The sequence below is a fragment of the Homalodisca vitripennis genome, chromosome 5 (genome assembly GCF_021130785.1).
Source record: "Homalodisca vitripennis isolate AUS2020 chromosome 5, UT_GWSS_2.1, whole genome shotgun sequence".
Lineage (NCBI taxonomy): Eukaryota > Metazoa > Arthropoda > Insecta > Hemiptera > Cicadellidae > Homalodisca > Homalodisca vitripennis.
This window is the reverse complement of record NC_060211.1, coordinates 137,443,665-137,458,997: the sequence shown is the minus strand read 5'-3', so window position 1 is coordinate 137,458,997 and position 15,333 is coordinate 137,443,665. Positions and strand designations below refer to the sequence as shown.

The following is a 15,333-nucleotide window of genomic DNA, read 5'->3' as shown; positions in this document are numbered from 1 at the left end:
AACACCAACGGCGTCTCTCATTTTAAACCGTACGATCAAAGGGTCTGTACTTAATCTGGTAAAACCACAAAACCTGCCGAGGTGTATCCAATACGGAATTCTTCTTAAATTGACTCTTAATACAGAATAAAAAAAGCCGAAACAGTGCACCACTCCGCACGTCCTCCCCACCACGTTGGTCCGCGACCATTAGCCTGAGATAATCCTTCACCCTGAACGCAAATAGCAGAGTAGTGCGTTGCCTGCTCGTTGATTTTTGAAGTGAAAACTTCTTTAGGCGCGTTGAGCGTTTTGGTAGAGGGTAAAATCCTCGGTTCGCGTCACCGACATGCTAATGATACTAACCTGCATGAAAAAGTCAGTCTCGCTGTGTTTTTTAACCGTAGACTTGGCCGCGGACTACTAACCTGCATGAAAAAGTCAGTCTCGCTGTGTTAAAACTGTCCCGGCGGAGTATGAAAACAGACTGCGAAAATCAGTGACCTTTACTTTACAGCTTCCTCTCGCGAATTAAAAGTGAAGCCAATGTCGTACAATTCTGTAAGATGCGTCAAATTAAAGCTCTTAATATTGGCAATTTATTGGTTACATTTTTAAATATTAAAAAAATTTCGAAATAATTTTGATTATTGTTTACATTTTACATAGCGTTTACAATGACAAGAAAAAAGTAGTAAGCGAGTATTGTTTTATTTTTTAGTCAGACAAAATTTGTCAGCGAGAAAGTTGTGTGAAAATAGATGAATATTTTTTTTTTATTTATCATTTTTTATTGGAAGTTTAGTTTAGCCTGTAGTAGCGTATGAAGTGATGAGTGAACGTTTTCTGCCGGAACTGTAGTTGGCGCATTGGCTCACTGATACCGTATTAACTCAATAAATTAGTTTATTGTGCAAAAAAAAATACCTTTACGAAAGAACCAAGTTAATTTAACTAATTTATTAGTTTTAAAAATATTGTGGGTTTAATTGCAATTATATACTTTATCCGTAGCAATAACTGTATTATTTACAACGGTGTTCAACTCACTGTTGTTCACTCGGTGTTTACTCACTTGTATTCTATGTTTAACTAACTATTAATATTGAACAATTACAACATATTTTTATACAGATAAATGAATAATGAAAACAACGAATATATTTTTAAACATTTTTAATATTTGTACGAATATTTGTATTTAAAATTTAGCATTATTCATTTTAATTATGTTTTTAATATTTAACCTCTTCATCATGAAATGAGTATTATTACGGTATAAGATTTATCTTACTAGCGTGGTAAAATAGATTTCTAGTAATTTGATAATAGTTTTTCGTGGATTTTAAAATTGGAAAATTAAAAACGCGTCACATTTACAATTACAGATGTACTGCTACTATAACGTATTGTTAATTACTCTGAACTTAATAGTTCCGTTTTCACTTCTATCGGCAGTCAAACGACTGCTACTGTTTTTTGTTTTTAGTTATATAATTTCAAAAATGTAATTATTGTAAAGGATCCTTTATTATTACTAGCAATAATTCTAGATCTACTTAAGAAGATATAAATTCGTGCCTTAACAGACTTGAGGTTACATTTAAATCCATACCTCATTTCCTTCTCGATACATCGTCCGAAAAGAAAGACGAAAATGTATACAAAGAAGAATGTAGCACTGAAATAGCGAATCATCGAACTCATTCTGGTAAAAACTAAGATTCATGCAAACTCAAAAAGTCACATGTTTGAATCTCTTACGAGTGTATTGAGTTCATTTTCAAATGTATTAATTGTATTACTTTCTTGATGCATTTCGTTGCCATCGTGGTTACCTATAGACCTGAGTAAAAATCTTGCACACAGTGCATGAACAAAAGTTTGCTTAATCCACCAACCGCTTTTCCTACAGTAGAAAGGGATGATTATTAAATTATCAACTCTGAAATCTGTCTAAGTTCATAAATATTGTTGAAGAACGTTGATTACAGAATTTAACATCAATTATATTGATTATATAAAGAGGGCTGTAATGCGCCACACCATGTTTTGCGTCACAGGCTTCATGAAAAATTTTAAGTCTGCAGCTCTAGAGGAAAGACATAAATAGATCATGCGGGCAACAACATTTTTACTTCCTCAAGCAGATAAAAGAGAATCTGTGTCAGCCTTCTGAGTGCGAATATACGGAAACCACTCAAGATGAATGGTGCAAATATAACCATCTATATATCTATCTATATATATATATATATATATATATATATATATATATATATATATATATATAGATATATATTGTTGTATACACACACACACATCAACAAAAGTTTTCGGAAATTGAGTACTTTCGTTTATCCACAACGCGTTCTGGGTATTTCACTCCGGCCAATGTCAGAATAAAATGCTTACTCCGTGACGTGGGTCCACATCGCGAAGTGAGTAAAAATTTTGGACACTGTCCGAATTCGGAGTTAGTATATAGTAATATGAGTGTAACATATATATATATATATATATATATATATATATATATATAATTTTTTTATTACATATTAACCTTAACTGAAATTAGTTTATGCAATTCAGTTAGTAACATCAAGTTGCTCAGAGCATATGCTAAAATGCACAGTTAAAAGTATAGTTGTACTCTCATAAAACTATAATTCCACAGAACGGTTGAATACGTTTAACAGGCATTATAAGTAAATCCATCCCATTATCTATACAAATCCTGCATTTCTCAATAATAAATCTCAATATTATTAATCTAGATCAAAACTATTCTATCTTTTAAGTTGGACATAACAATCCATATCGATAAAATTTCATTGAAATCGGGTTATTGATTTCGAAGATTAGCGTAACGAACATCGTAATCCGAGATTTTTTATATGTAAAGATGTTTATGCTTTCTCCCATGATTTCTATTAATCTGTAATTTTAATAGTGATGAAGTTCAAAAAAATTTATTTTTACAATATATATGATCATCATTTTGTAAGTTAAAATGGCTGCTTGACATTTTAAATAAATAAATTGCTATCTTATAAGAAGAACTTATTTTAATGCTTCTTTTTTAATATATTACTAGCTGTTACCCGCGGCTTCGCACACAATCTTTAGAAAAGTCCTTATATTACTTAGTAAAAGCAATTATGCGCGTTTAGCCGCGGGTAACAGCTAGTTCGTCAATACATTCGTAGTATTTTATAACAAAAAACTCATGATTTTCAATAAAATACCAATTACAACCAGATACCCAGTTACCCACGGCTTCGCACGCGATTTCCTGCAGAAAAATTGGGACATAGGAGGCATATTTCTTTTCAACGTCCTTATTACCCTTCTGTGATAAATAGTCGCTGAAAGATACTCCAAGCTCATGAACTATTTAAGATTTAAAGTGTAAAACAGTCTCAATATGCACTTGTGAAATAACTGGAATTTTTCTCTAATATTCTATGATTTTTGTATACAATGGAACTATATTAGCCCAGCGTGGACAGGAGTCAAAAGTCGAATTCATTTGCACACATACGATGTAATAAATGATGGCGCTCAATGTAATTTTGAAACAAAAATAGGCATATATTAGGTACATATTATTACAGTCTAATGATTATGAGCTCCAGATGTTAAACGAAATTGCGTATGGTTTTTATTTTATTGTAACAAAATTTGCTGATTCTCTTAAGCTTATTTTATGCTTTCAAACTATAAATGTAAAGAAATTTAAAATCGTAATTAAATTATATAAACATATTTGTATGTCGCATTATATATGTTTACAAAGAACAGCTGATTAAATTTGAACAGGCTCTTTCACTTAATAACATATGTTTGCTGCAATGCATTTCTTACAGTTATTTCCGTAACTTTTAGAGACCAGTGGGGCGGAATCCTGAATCGAGAACGGGATAAAAAGTACCCTATGTCCTTCTCCCAGTCCTTATCTACCCCCCTACCAATTTTCAGCCAAATCGGTTCAGCCGTTCTTGAGTTAGAAATAGTGTAACTAACACGACTTTCTTTTATATATATATATATATATATATATATATATATATATATATATATATATACTCTATTCATCTATTATCTCTAATATAAAACTTATACTGCTGTTATACTACTCAAATTACCACCAGTTCTTAAACACACCCATTAACTGGAAATAACAAATTGCCATTACGACAAACCTAGTAACTTCTAAGAAGGCGAGGAGCTTCTATAAAAGCAATTTTTTTAAGAGGACTTATTATATTTAATGTTTAATCCGTAGGTTGGGCAAGATAAAGAAAATTTAGTTTTTAAAGTTTAGTTGAAAACAATACATGCAGACAACATGAACAGTAACCTTACTCACATACCCGGGTCGCACGGGATTGTCAACATTTACATTTCCGGTTTACTCATCCCAGCCGGATGTTGCTTCTGTGCGAATACCTTCGGAAAAGTATTACATAACAGTCTTAGTATTTGTTCACAGCCGACAGCATTATTCTGAAATCGACTAACTTGTTAATGGTTTTTGTTAGAATCGTATGTAAACAAAACGTTTGAAGCCCAATTTTTATGAGAAATTTAATAGCAATGGTTTTAAACGCATTCATAGGTGAAATGTGCTTAATATATTGACCAGCTGAGCGTATTTTTATTTATTCCATATTAATTACATTTATTTGGCCTATAAGTGAATGTAGTACTAATAAAATCTGTTGGTGATCATTTTTTAATTGTACTCATCTGTCTGTGCAAATGGAATGGGAAAACGTGTTTGTGGAATGGATAATTAATTATGTCTCTGCATTACAAGTAAAGACATAACAATTAAATCTTTTTAAATCTCACATAGTCCATAAAAATCACCAATCCAAGAAATTAACAATGTTTTAAGGATATTATCAAAAACTAATTAATATTTTTGTACATCTTTATAATTATTATAAAGTATAATTAAAAGTATAAATATAAATATAAATTAGTATAATTTATATTAATTAAATTTGTATAACTGGCAATAGCCAAATTTAATTTCAATAAACATAGAAATTAAATTATGTATATAATTCATATACAGAATGGTAAAAAAGTCCCGGAACGGTTTAATATATTTTTTACCAATATAGATAAAGTAATGAGACTTGGTATATCAATAATAGCCATAAATGTCTAGTTTTTAAGGTATTAAAACTTTTTTATCCCTTATGGGGGACGGCCCACGAGGAGTCAGACAAAATTCTGAAATAGCAGCATAGGTCGAGTTTTATATCAAATTAAAGGTCTTAGTTAGTAGAACACATTGCCGCAAACCGGACCTCAAAAGGTTCACTCTAACTAAAATGGCGGCGTTTTAAAGTTATTCGTCATTTATCTGTGATGCGATGAATTAGTTCTTCTGTGTTGGCAACATTCATTGCAACAATGGGATTTCCGGGATAGTGTATTGGTCTTGAAAACTCATTAGTGTTTACATCCTTTCTATTCAGTGAAAGTTTTTTTTGACATTCCTGTTGAAAGTCCAACTGCAGAGTCATTAACTGTGTATATCTTATCATTCTGAGGGTAGAATGCGTTTAGACAGGAAACTTAATTTTCCTCATGAGCTGTTACAAAGTCGATCTTAAGTTAAGATTTCTAAAGTGTAGATTGGGTTTAATTTAATTGTTAACAGTGACTAGTTGTGAATCTTGTGATAGGGATGTCTCTGACTGAGACTGAGAGAATAAACCTGCTTATGATGAGGGGGTATGGTGACCGTGTACGATCATATGACGAAGTTGTGCATTTATTTAATGACACATTTCCGGACCGGCCACCAATATCAAAGTCTACCGTCTGTAGAACAGTCCAACGATTTCTAGATACCGGCAATGTTAAAGACCGTCCAAGAAGTGGTAGACCTTTATCTGCTACTGACGAAAATACATCCATACAAGTATTACAAAGTTTCATCGAAGAGCCACACACATCAACAAGAACTGCAGCAACTAATCACGGAATAAGCCATGTTTCAGTGTTAAACGTTTTAAAACAAAACCACTATTATCCGTATAAGGTCAGATTGGTCCAGGAGCTTTCGGAAGACGATTTATACAGAAGAGTGGAATTTTGTGAGACAATGATGAATAGATATGTACAAGATCGAAATTTCTTAGCAAAAGTTGTATTTTCAGACGAAGCTACCTTTACACTTCATGGCGATGTAAGTAGGCATAACTGTCATTATTGGAGCGACGACAATCCTCACTGGATGAGGCAAAGCCATACCCAGAAACCTGAAAAAGTTAACGTGTGGGCTGGGATTGTTGGCAATCATATTGTTGGACCTTTCATAATCAATGGAAATTTGAATGGGGTGACATATGAATTGATGTTGAGAGAAACCATTATACCGGCTTTACGTGCTGTGTTGGGTCGAAGTTATAACACAGTATGATTTCAACAGGATGGTGCACCACCTCATTATGCTTTACAAGTACGAGCGCTGCTTGACAGAGAGTTTCGCAATCGTTGGATAGGACGTAGGGGAGCAATAGAGTGGCCACCTAGATCACCTGATCTAAATCCTCTTGATTTCTTTTTATGGGGTTATTTAAAACAAAGGTTTTTTAACTAAGCCTGCCAACACAGAAGAACTAATTCACCGCATAACAGAGGAAACTCATCAAATACCTCCTGAGATGATTCAAAAAGTTATTGAAGGCTTCTACCACAGATTGGGCAATTGCCAAGAGAAACTTGGACAACATTTTGAACACTTTCTATAACTGTAAGTACTAAATTTTCAATTCTAATTATTAAATTAATGTTATCTTAATGTAAGAGAATGACTTATTTGGATAAATGACGAATAACTTTAAAACGCCGCCATTTCAGTTAGAGTGAACCTTTGAAGGTCTGGTTTGCGGCAATGTGTTCTACTAACTAAGACCTTTAATTTGATATAAAACTCGACCTATGCTGCTATTTAAGAATTTTGTCTGACTCCTCGTGGGCCGTCCCCCATAAGGGATAAAAAAGTTTTAATACCTTAAAAAACTAGACATTTATGGCTATTATTTATATACCAAGTCTCATTACTTTATCTATATTGGTAAAAAATATATTAAACCGTTCCGGGACTTTTTTACCATTCTGTATACGTATGATGTACATATATATAATATTTATATAATTAAAAAAAACATAAAACTTTTGCTAAAGAATTTAGTGTCTCAAATTATTTTAAAACATAAAATATAATTTAATAATTAGCAAAACTTACTTTTTGAATAGTTATACATATATATTCACAGCTCGTTATAAGATGTAGTCACTTCTGCTGGTCAGTCCCTCAACTTGTTGTCTGCCGTGGGATATAAACATATTTATTGTGTATCATTGTCTGTTTATGTCTCTCCAGAATATCTCAATAATAAAATGAACTATAGATTTTAGTTTTGCAAGAAAACAGAGATAAATATGTCCCCAGTACAGACTAATATATCCTTGAACACTTAGGTTGTTAATAATTAGTTAAATATAACACTGTTATAGTGTACTCTAGAAAACGCTATGATAACATTTCGTTATTCTCTAGTTTCTTCTGTTTACAACGGTTGTTTAAGACCACTGACATCGATTTATGAATGCATGACACTGTATCCTCAAACTTTGCATAACATCCCAGTAAGCCACGCTATAGGGAAGACGATCTCTTACCAGTGTGTAGACGATAACCTCCTGACAATGTGCTAAATATCGCAAGCTTACGGTTTGACATATAGCCTTGCCCGTTAATTGCTTCAGTATGTGATTATTCCATTGCTGATTACGCTAATTACTTTAGTTTTTCATTTTACCTCTGTGACAAAAATGTTAAGCTCACTTGGTTAATTGAAGTCGAGGCCTAATGAGCATGAGTCACTCAAGTGTAACACACACTATAACAGTTGAATTTGAATACTTTAGAGGATATCTCAATCCTTCAGAGAGAAAATATTTACCTCATATGCTTGTAAGTTACTTAAGCTTATTACTCTAACATTTCAGAGATATGAGTCTGGAGGTACCATTAATGAAATATTCCGTATAAATACCCGGAGTTAAATCAACAGTTAACTTAGCATGGTCAACTGTATGCATACTAGTTTCAGTAACTCGATATGATAATTAATTTAAGTAAGTCATTAACACTTCTCATATATATATATATATATATATATATATATATATATATAAACATCTGGTGCCAAGACTAATATTATACCGTAGTTACAGGCCTTTCTAATGTCCGCACGCTACACTGCAGGCGTTAATAGATTAAATATATGACATTAGCGATCCCATAATATTTTATACGAGTTAAAAGTAGTTAAAAGTTGAAGAACTTCCATATCTAAGGGTTCGAAAGGTGTACATTACACAAATATCTTTGTAACATCTGCCTTAAATCTTAAATTAAACTCAAAGTAACCCGTATAAAAATTTAAAACTCAACACTTTTGATGAATATGTGGAAAACTTTCTTTGAATAGCTTTTTTAGTAAATACACACATTAAAATTGTCTTTATCTAATAGGTTTTAAATGTAAATATAGTAAATAAGCAAATTTTAACATAAGAATAAAACGGACGCAATACTAACTCTACAAGAATAATATTTACCATTCCAAATATCAGTATTATATATTCACATGTTGTCACATTTCATGTTTCAGATTCAATTATGGTAGCAGTACTTTCCTAAATTTCGAAATGTTAGTACAAAAGCAAACACAAGTAATGCAAGTATTATTATAAGTGACTAATGTAATTACTATAACAATATTTCTAAACTTTCATTTTTTTAAGGGTGATAGTACATTAGCTTTAAAATTGTTAGACTGTTTAACATGTTTATGATCCAAACAACCAGTAACATTAAAAAAAAACAAATTAAAAAACATTCTTAATAGCAATATATATCACCAAATTACAAAATAAAGCCATCGAATAGCAAGAAGAATACTGAAATATTGGAAACTGACATTGAACACCCAATAATCAAAGATAAAGAAATAAAATTTACAAGAAGAAAAGTTAATCCAATAGCGGGGGAAAATATTATATTACTTCTTTATACCTAGAAAACTTAAAAATATTTCACAGAAATACAACCTTGATTTTTCTTTTACTAGAATTGTACGAGTATATTACAGTATACTTGCATATTACAAGCACATTTTGTAAATACAAGTTTTAGTACATTCTCTCTCGTGAATTTTGAAAGTAAATGATAAAATTATCACGGATTTTCTTCAACCATAGTTTGTATTTATTAATTTATTTGATACTTGGATATCTTATACATGCAACTTCTTAAGCATGTAGTAAGTGTCACGGGAATAACAATCCTGATGCAATCTGATCTCTTCCTCAGGCAGATAATCACACATGAACTACAATCTATGTTACAATGAACAATTTATTAGAGCTTTATAATACGCATAAGACAGGAATCACAATAAAAATAATATTTGTCAACTCCGTGTATACTATTTTGTATAGCATTCACTTAATAAACATAAAGCAATAATTGTTGAAACACATTATAGAATACAGGTGGGCACAAAACCTTGCACTAACTGCTAAAGACTTAGGAAGAGATAAGATTGCAAATATCGAAACTTAGTGTTGCTGATTTCTTATAGCACTAAATGATAAAACTGTTCAGAGAATCATGTTTCTTTCCCTGTACCCATTAAGAGATATGGGGGTATGGATAAGTAGAGCCATATATAGACAAGACGCGTATTGAACTGAAAATGAAAATCCACATAAGATGCCCCCTACGGGAAAGCAAAATATCTTTTTACAGTATTTTAGGAAATGTTTCAATGTAAAGGAAACGAAACATTATAAGGCACAAGCGTTAAAACTAATATTTTCCTCTCTTCGTACGATTTTTTGAAAACTAATTATATATTTGAACAACGTTTTTGCATTTCTTTGTTCTCTTAGGACAAGAAGCTTAAAAATTGCTCTTAGTCCTATAAGAACCTTAGCGCTGCTTCCGAAGTGACAGGATATTCAGGATGAGTAGGTTAGGGGGTAGGGGCTGCCTACTATCAAGATCTATGAGGTAGAATTAGGTTACTAATATCAAAGTCATGCCCCCCCCCCCCCCCCCATGAAGAATGGAAGGCCAGCTCTGAACCAGCCTCTCCAGTCAAAGCAGGTAGAGGGTGGCAAACCCTTGTTGAGGCTAGCAAGATCCTCTGATACTTAGGGAACGAACCACAAGCATGATGGAGGTGTTACCAAGAATACACCCGAAACATATGCCACAAAGATTTCTATTGAGAAGTTGGCCATTGTCTGGCTGGAACATCCATAGGCCAAACTAACAATGCAAGAAGCCAAAAACTTAAATAAAGTGCAGGGTAACGTGCGTTTAAAGTTAGAAACGTTAGAATAGCCCTGCCGTCATGGTGAAGGTGATGTAACAGTGGCTTGTTGCGTCAACGCATAAACTAAAGATTGCCTAGGAAAACATACTCAGTAGTTGAGCCCTTTTGAAGGGGTTCAGTAGAAAATCGGCCCAGCCAAAAGCCTTGCAAAGATCTCCAAGGTGTCAACTTTTATAACAAAGGACATTGAGGTGTAGACAGTAGACAAGAGCTTTTTGAAGCTCTCAAAAACCGAAACGACCTTGAAACAGACCAATGGATTGGGGACACAAAGCACCAACAACGAATTCTTGGTTCTACACATTGGCGAAGATTCCCTGAAAAACCCGAAGGCTCTAGCAACGTGTCCAGTCTTGGACAGTGATATGATCACCTTCAAGCTGCAAGCAGAAAAGCTATGGAAACGATATGCCAGAAGATCCTGACTGTGGACAAAAGTATTCCTAATTCAAGAACCATCAGAACCGTCAGCAGCCGAGTAATGGGAATGTGTAACGTTAAAGGTAAGTTGAAATATTATGCTGGCAGTAATAGTCCTATAATATGTATATATGTCTGCAACAAAATAAATCACTAAAAATGGCACAAATGTAATCCAGCGACATAGCTGTAACAGAAGTGCACTGCAGACAGATAATAACAACGTCAGAATGCTAGTTGCGGCAGTATTTGGACCTCCCATACGAATCTCCAGAACCAACGCTACAATCAGAGATGAGGCGGATTGTGAAGGTCATAATCCTTAGTAAAAGTCACTTGATTTTCGGCTGTGATGCACGTATCCACCACACTGCTTATAAACGCAGCAACATCACCAATCTGGTAGATACTGGCTATTTCCTATAACGGAATTAATGTAGTTACCCTAAACCAAGACTATAAACCAAAAATCGTACAAAGAAGAGATAAGAATAGGAAGAGGATTGTAGGGGTGACATAAGAGATCTAAGATATAACTCTGGCTAGGAACTCTTGCTACTAAAGTTAGACCGGAGTGTGCTAGATGAAGTATCTGTTTCAGTTCATAGCAAAATCTCTTTTAGCATGAGGTCGAACAAAATAAATGAATTGTACAGAAAGCCAAAGAAAGCCATTTGGGTAGCTTTTAATTTAATGCTAAGAAGCAATCTTGACAGGAAATCTGGGTATCAAAGACAAAGGGTCGATTATATGGCTATCTTATTGCATTATGTCATAAAATACTCGTACCATAGTTTTCCCTGAAACAGGAAATAACTCAAGGAAGAAAGCGTGTTTATGGAACCAAGGGCTGGAAACCTTAAAGATAAACCTTCGAGAAACAAACAACAAGAGCAAACTTTCAAGGAACTGGGAAAGGTACACCGTTGCTGTAACAGAGTATAAAAAAGAGGGGAGAGAGCTAAGAGAAACTCATGAAGAGAATTCTGTCAGAGTATTGATAAGGTACCTGGCTGTGCAAAAATTCAAGAAGTCCTAGCTTGAAACTCCATCAATGTAGTAGGTACCAAACTTAGTGAAGATAGGACTACCACGAAGGATCCTGAGAAAACCTTTAATGTTTACCAAACATATACTTCCTAAGTACTTTCAAACCTCGAAAAAGTTTCCAGTGAAAGCTGGTGAGAACCTACAGAGAGCTCGTCGAAGGAGGACTGGAACTATGCGAAGATCTTTTTCAACTCTTCATGGATAAAATGGGCCCCTAAAGTCTTTTAAACCACTTAAATAGCCAGGTACTGATTAAATTTTCTCTGCTATCCTGCAATAAAGTGTGTTATCTCTGCTCCTGCGACTATTTAAAACGAGCCTAGTAACAGGCTCATACCATCTAGGAAGACTTCTAGAGTTTTTTTATCATGAAGCCAGATGCTCCTGTGATGTTGCAAAAACTTATAGACCTATAAGCTTAACATCCTTATTCTTTAAGTCTATGGAGAAGGTTCCGGATAGGCATCTAAGGGACACAGTTTCTATGAATCGCCCCCTACATTCAAACCATGTCTATCATAAAGAAAATCTTATAAAACAGCCCTGCATTGTTTAGTTGGTAAAACTGAGCAACCTGTTGCACAAAAGGGAACAGGATTAGTAGTATCCCCGGATATAGAAGGGATACTATTACAATGTATTATTAATAATACAATTACCCACTTAACAGTGGCTAAGCTTACATCCAAGGGCAGTGAGCAAACAGTTGATAAATGGATACACAGTTTGATCAGTAGCAGAAGGGTACAGGCAACCTTATGTGAGGTTAAGAGAGAGTTCAAAATGCAGCGAGGATGTCCACAAGTTAGTGTATTCTCACACAGCCTGTGGAGAATAGTTGTAGACGACCTACTCTGGACTGTGAATAAGCAGGGTATGTATGCTCAGGGCTAGGGAGACATTCTTGTAATTCTAATTATAGATAATTATATTGTCACGTTCTTGTAAATAATGCAGATGGCACTTCCTATTGTGAAGCGATGGGGTGGGGAAGGAGGACTCTTAGGCAATCCTTCAAAAACCGTCATAATACCATTTATCAGTAAGAGGAAGCTGGAAATAACAATGCCAGTTCTTTGTGGTAATCGGATACAGATAGGCATGGAGGTCAATTATCTAGGAGTAACTGGATAATAAACTCGCCTGGAATAGTCATATGAAATATATAATTAGCCAATCTCATACTGCATTGATGATGGTGATACTTGGGGTAGGATGCACATGGGGGCTTAGACCCAGCATTTCACATTAATTATACACCAGGGCCGTAAGACCGATGATGGTGTACTCGTATGTTTAAATAATATGATGGCCTAAGGTTTGACAGGTGACTGCCGCTAAATGCCTGTCAAGGGTTCAACGGTTAGCTTGCCTGGGGACAATAGGCGCCATAAAAGGCAGACCAACCGCTGCTATGAAGGTAGTGCTAAACCTCTCTTGACATAAATTTCGTCGAAGAGGATATGATTGCTGACTACAGACTGCAGTGAAATGGAAGCTGGCATTATCATTATGCTAGCAAGCACCCAGTAATATCTGCCATTCTGAAATTGTAAATTTTAGAGATGATGTCACACAGAATGTCAAAGATTTACGGACTGGGAAAAAAAATTTCAGGTCGACATTTTTAAAAGAATTGAATGGTCTAATTAAGAGCCTGCGTACATTAAGCAGGCTATGACCTGGAACACGGGTGAGTCGAATACTAGTACAGACTAAAGCGTACTGGGGCGTTAGTTTGCTGTTCTAGCTTAAGCCTAGAAAAACTTGCGACTTTTTTTCAGATTGAAGCTACTGCCCTCACTAAATGTATGAGAATTATTGTGGAAAACGCTATAATGGCTAAACCATCTTCATTAACTTGGACAGGCAGTGCTGCACTGCAGACGTTTTCTAACCATGACAGTATCTCAAAGACAGTATGGGAATACCATATGGCTATGAAATCACTGACGAAAATCAATATAGTTATTCTAATTTAATTATGTGCCGGGTTGATGCCTGGGCACAGAGGAATCACAGTTAATGTGAGGACAGATAGTTGTGTTAACTTAGTAGCAAAGTGCAATTTTATTGGTCCTGAACCAAATTGTGCAGTTTCCTACAGTTTAGTATTTCCATAGGTTTTTAAATGGGTGTTTTATAAACACCAAAAACGTTCGGAAAGGAACTTATGGGAACGTCCAATGAAGGTGATTGATTAATGAACCATTAAAGAACATTGCAGCAGATGCCCTTAGAATGAGTAGAATGGATATTCGTGAGATGACTGGTTTTATTACAGGACATTGGATATTCAGAAGCCATCTGAACAGAATAAGCATTTGTGTTCAGGAAACCCTGTGCATGAAATGTGGAAAGGCTGATGAAACGGACATTTTTTCTTATATTTAACTCTGCAATCACGTCTTGAAATTTTTACTATATTTCTGATTCATCCAGTATATGATTATGCTCATTGTCCTCATAAAATAACCAGCCTATATTCTTAACGGGTTATTTTAAATAGATATTAATTCACTAAAGGATTGAAATCCAGTTTTTGTTTTTTATTTTCTTAACGTAAATAACGTAAATAATAAATCATATTTAATTACAGCTAAGTAATGCCCATTATTGTTTTATAAACTCTTCCCATTTTATATGTTATTTAAATTCAATTGTAATAGAAGTTCTACAAAACACAAATTAAAACCAATTTTTATTACAGAGAAACAGAAAACTGATTTTATTTGGCATTGTTAATTGCTTTACACGACTGACTCATCTGCGTCTGTGACCGACTAACATTGTTAACAATAATACTTTTACCACCACAAACCGCTATTGAATGTTTGAATTATTTAATCACTGTTCGTATCCGAGATACATTTATGTCATCTATAATTAGAATGCCAACCTAATTCGGGCAGCTTACTGTAGATTTTGGAAGTCCTTATTCCTAGTAATTCTTTACTAGGCTAGTTTTTTTCCCTATTAATTTTTTAATCCGACTTTTTTTAAATGTAGTTTTATACTTTAGTAGGATGTTACTTCGGATTGCATTCATCGTGCTCGTAAATATTGATGGTATTGCTTCTAAACATTGAAAGTATTCCTCTTCGTATTATTCATGCACGTCCTAACAGAGAAATATAATTATAGGCAATAAAAGCCATACATCACAATGCCTACTCTATTTCTTTTGTATGACAATAAAAAATAAAATATAACAAATCAAATATGACAATAAAAACATAAACTCATTAAAAGGTCCTCAAAATATATATTAATAATCGTATCAAGTAAAGGAGTTGTCCAAATTGAGCTTTCTAGCAATATCTTTCTTATAACTAAGCCACATCATCATCTAAAAATTTCATAACAAGACAAGTTACAATTTGACGATTTTTTTTAGTATAACATTCAGAGTAATAAGAGTTTGCATAACGTAGTTTCTTTGAGG

The 15,333-nt window shown here is 33.9% G+C and overlaps 1 protein-coding gene across 1 annotated transcript in view; it reads right to left on the bottom strand.

Annotated features, from left to right (window-relative positions):
• The window catches only part of LOC124362927 (sodium-coupled monocarboxylate transporter 1-like), a 40,012-nt gene extending 32,307 nt beyond the window's left edge, over nucleotides 1-7,705 (bottom strand). Inside the window, exon 1 of the mRNA XM_046817822.1 lies at nucleotides 7,253-7,705. Within this exon, the coding sequence (XP_046673778.1) occupies nucleotides 7,253-7,271 (19 nt within the window). The 5' untranslated portion in view covers nucleotides 7,272-7,705. The remainder of the gene's footprint in view (nucleotides 1-7,252) is intronic.
• Nucleotides 7,706-15,333: the final 7,628 nt, after the last annotated feature.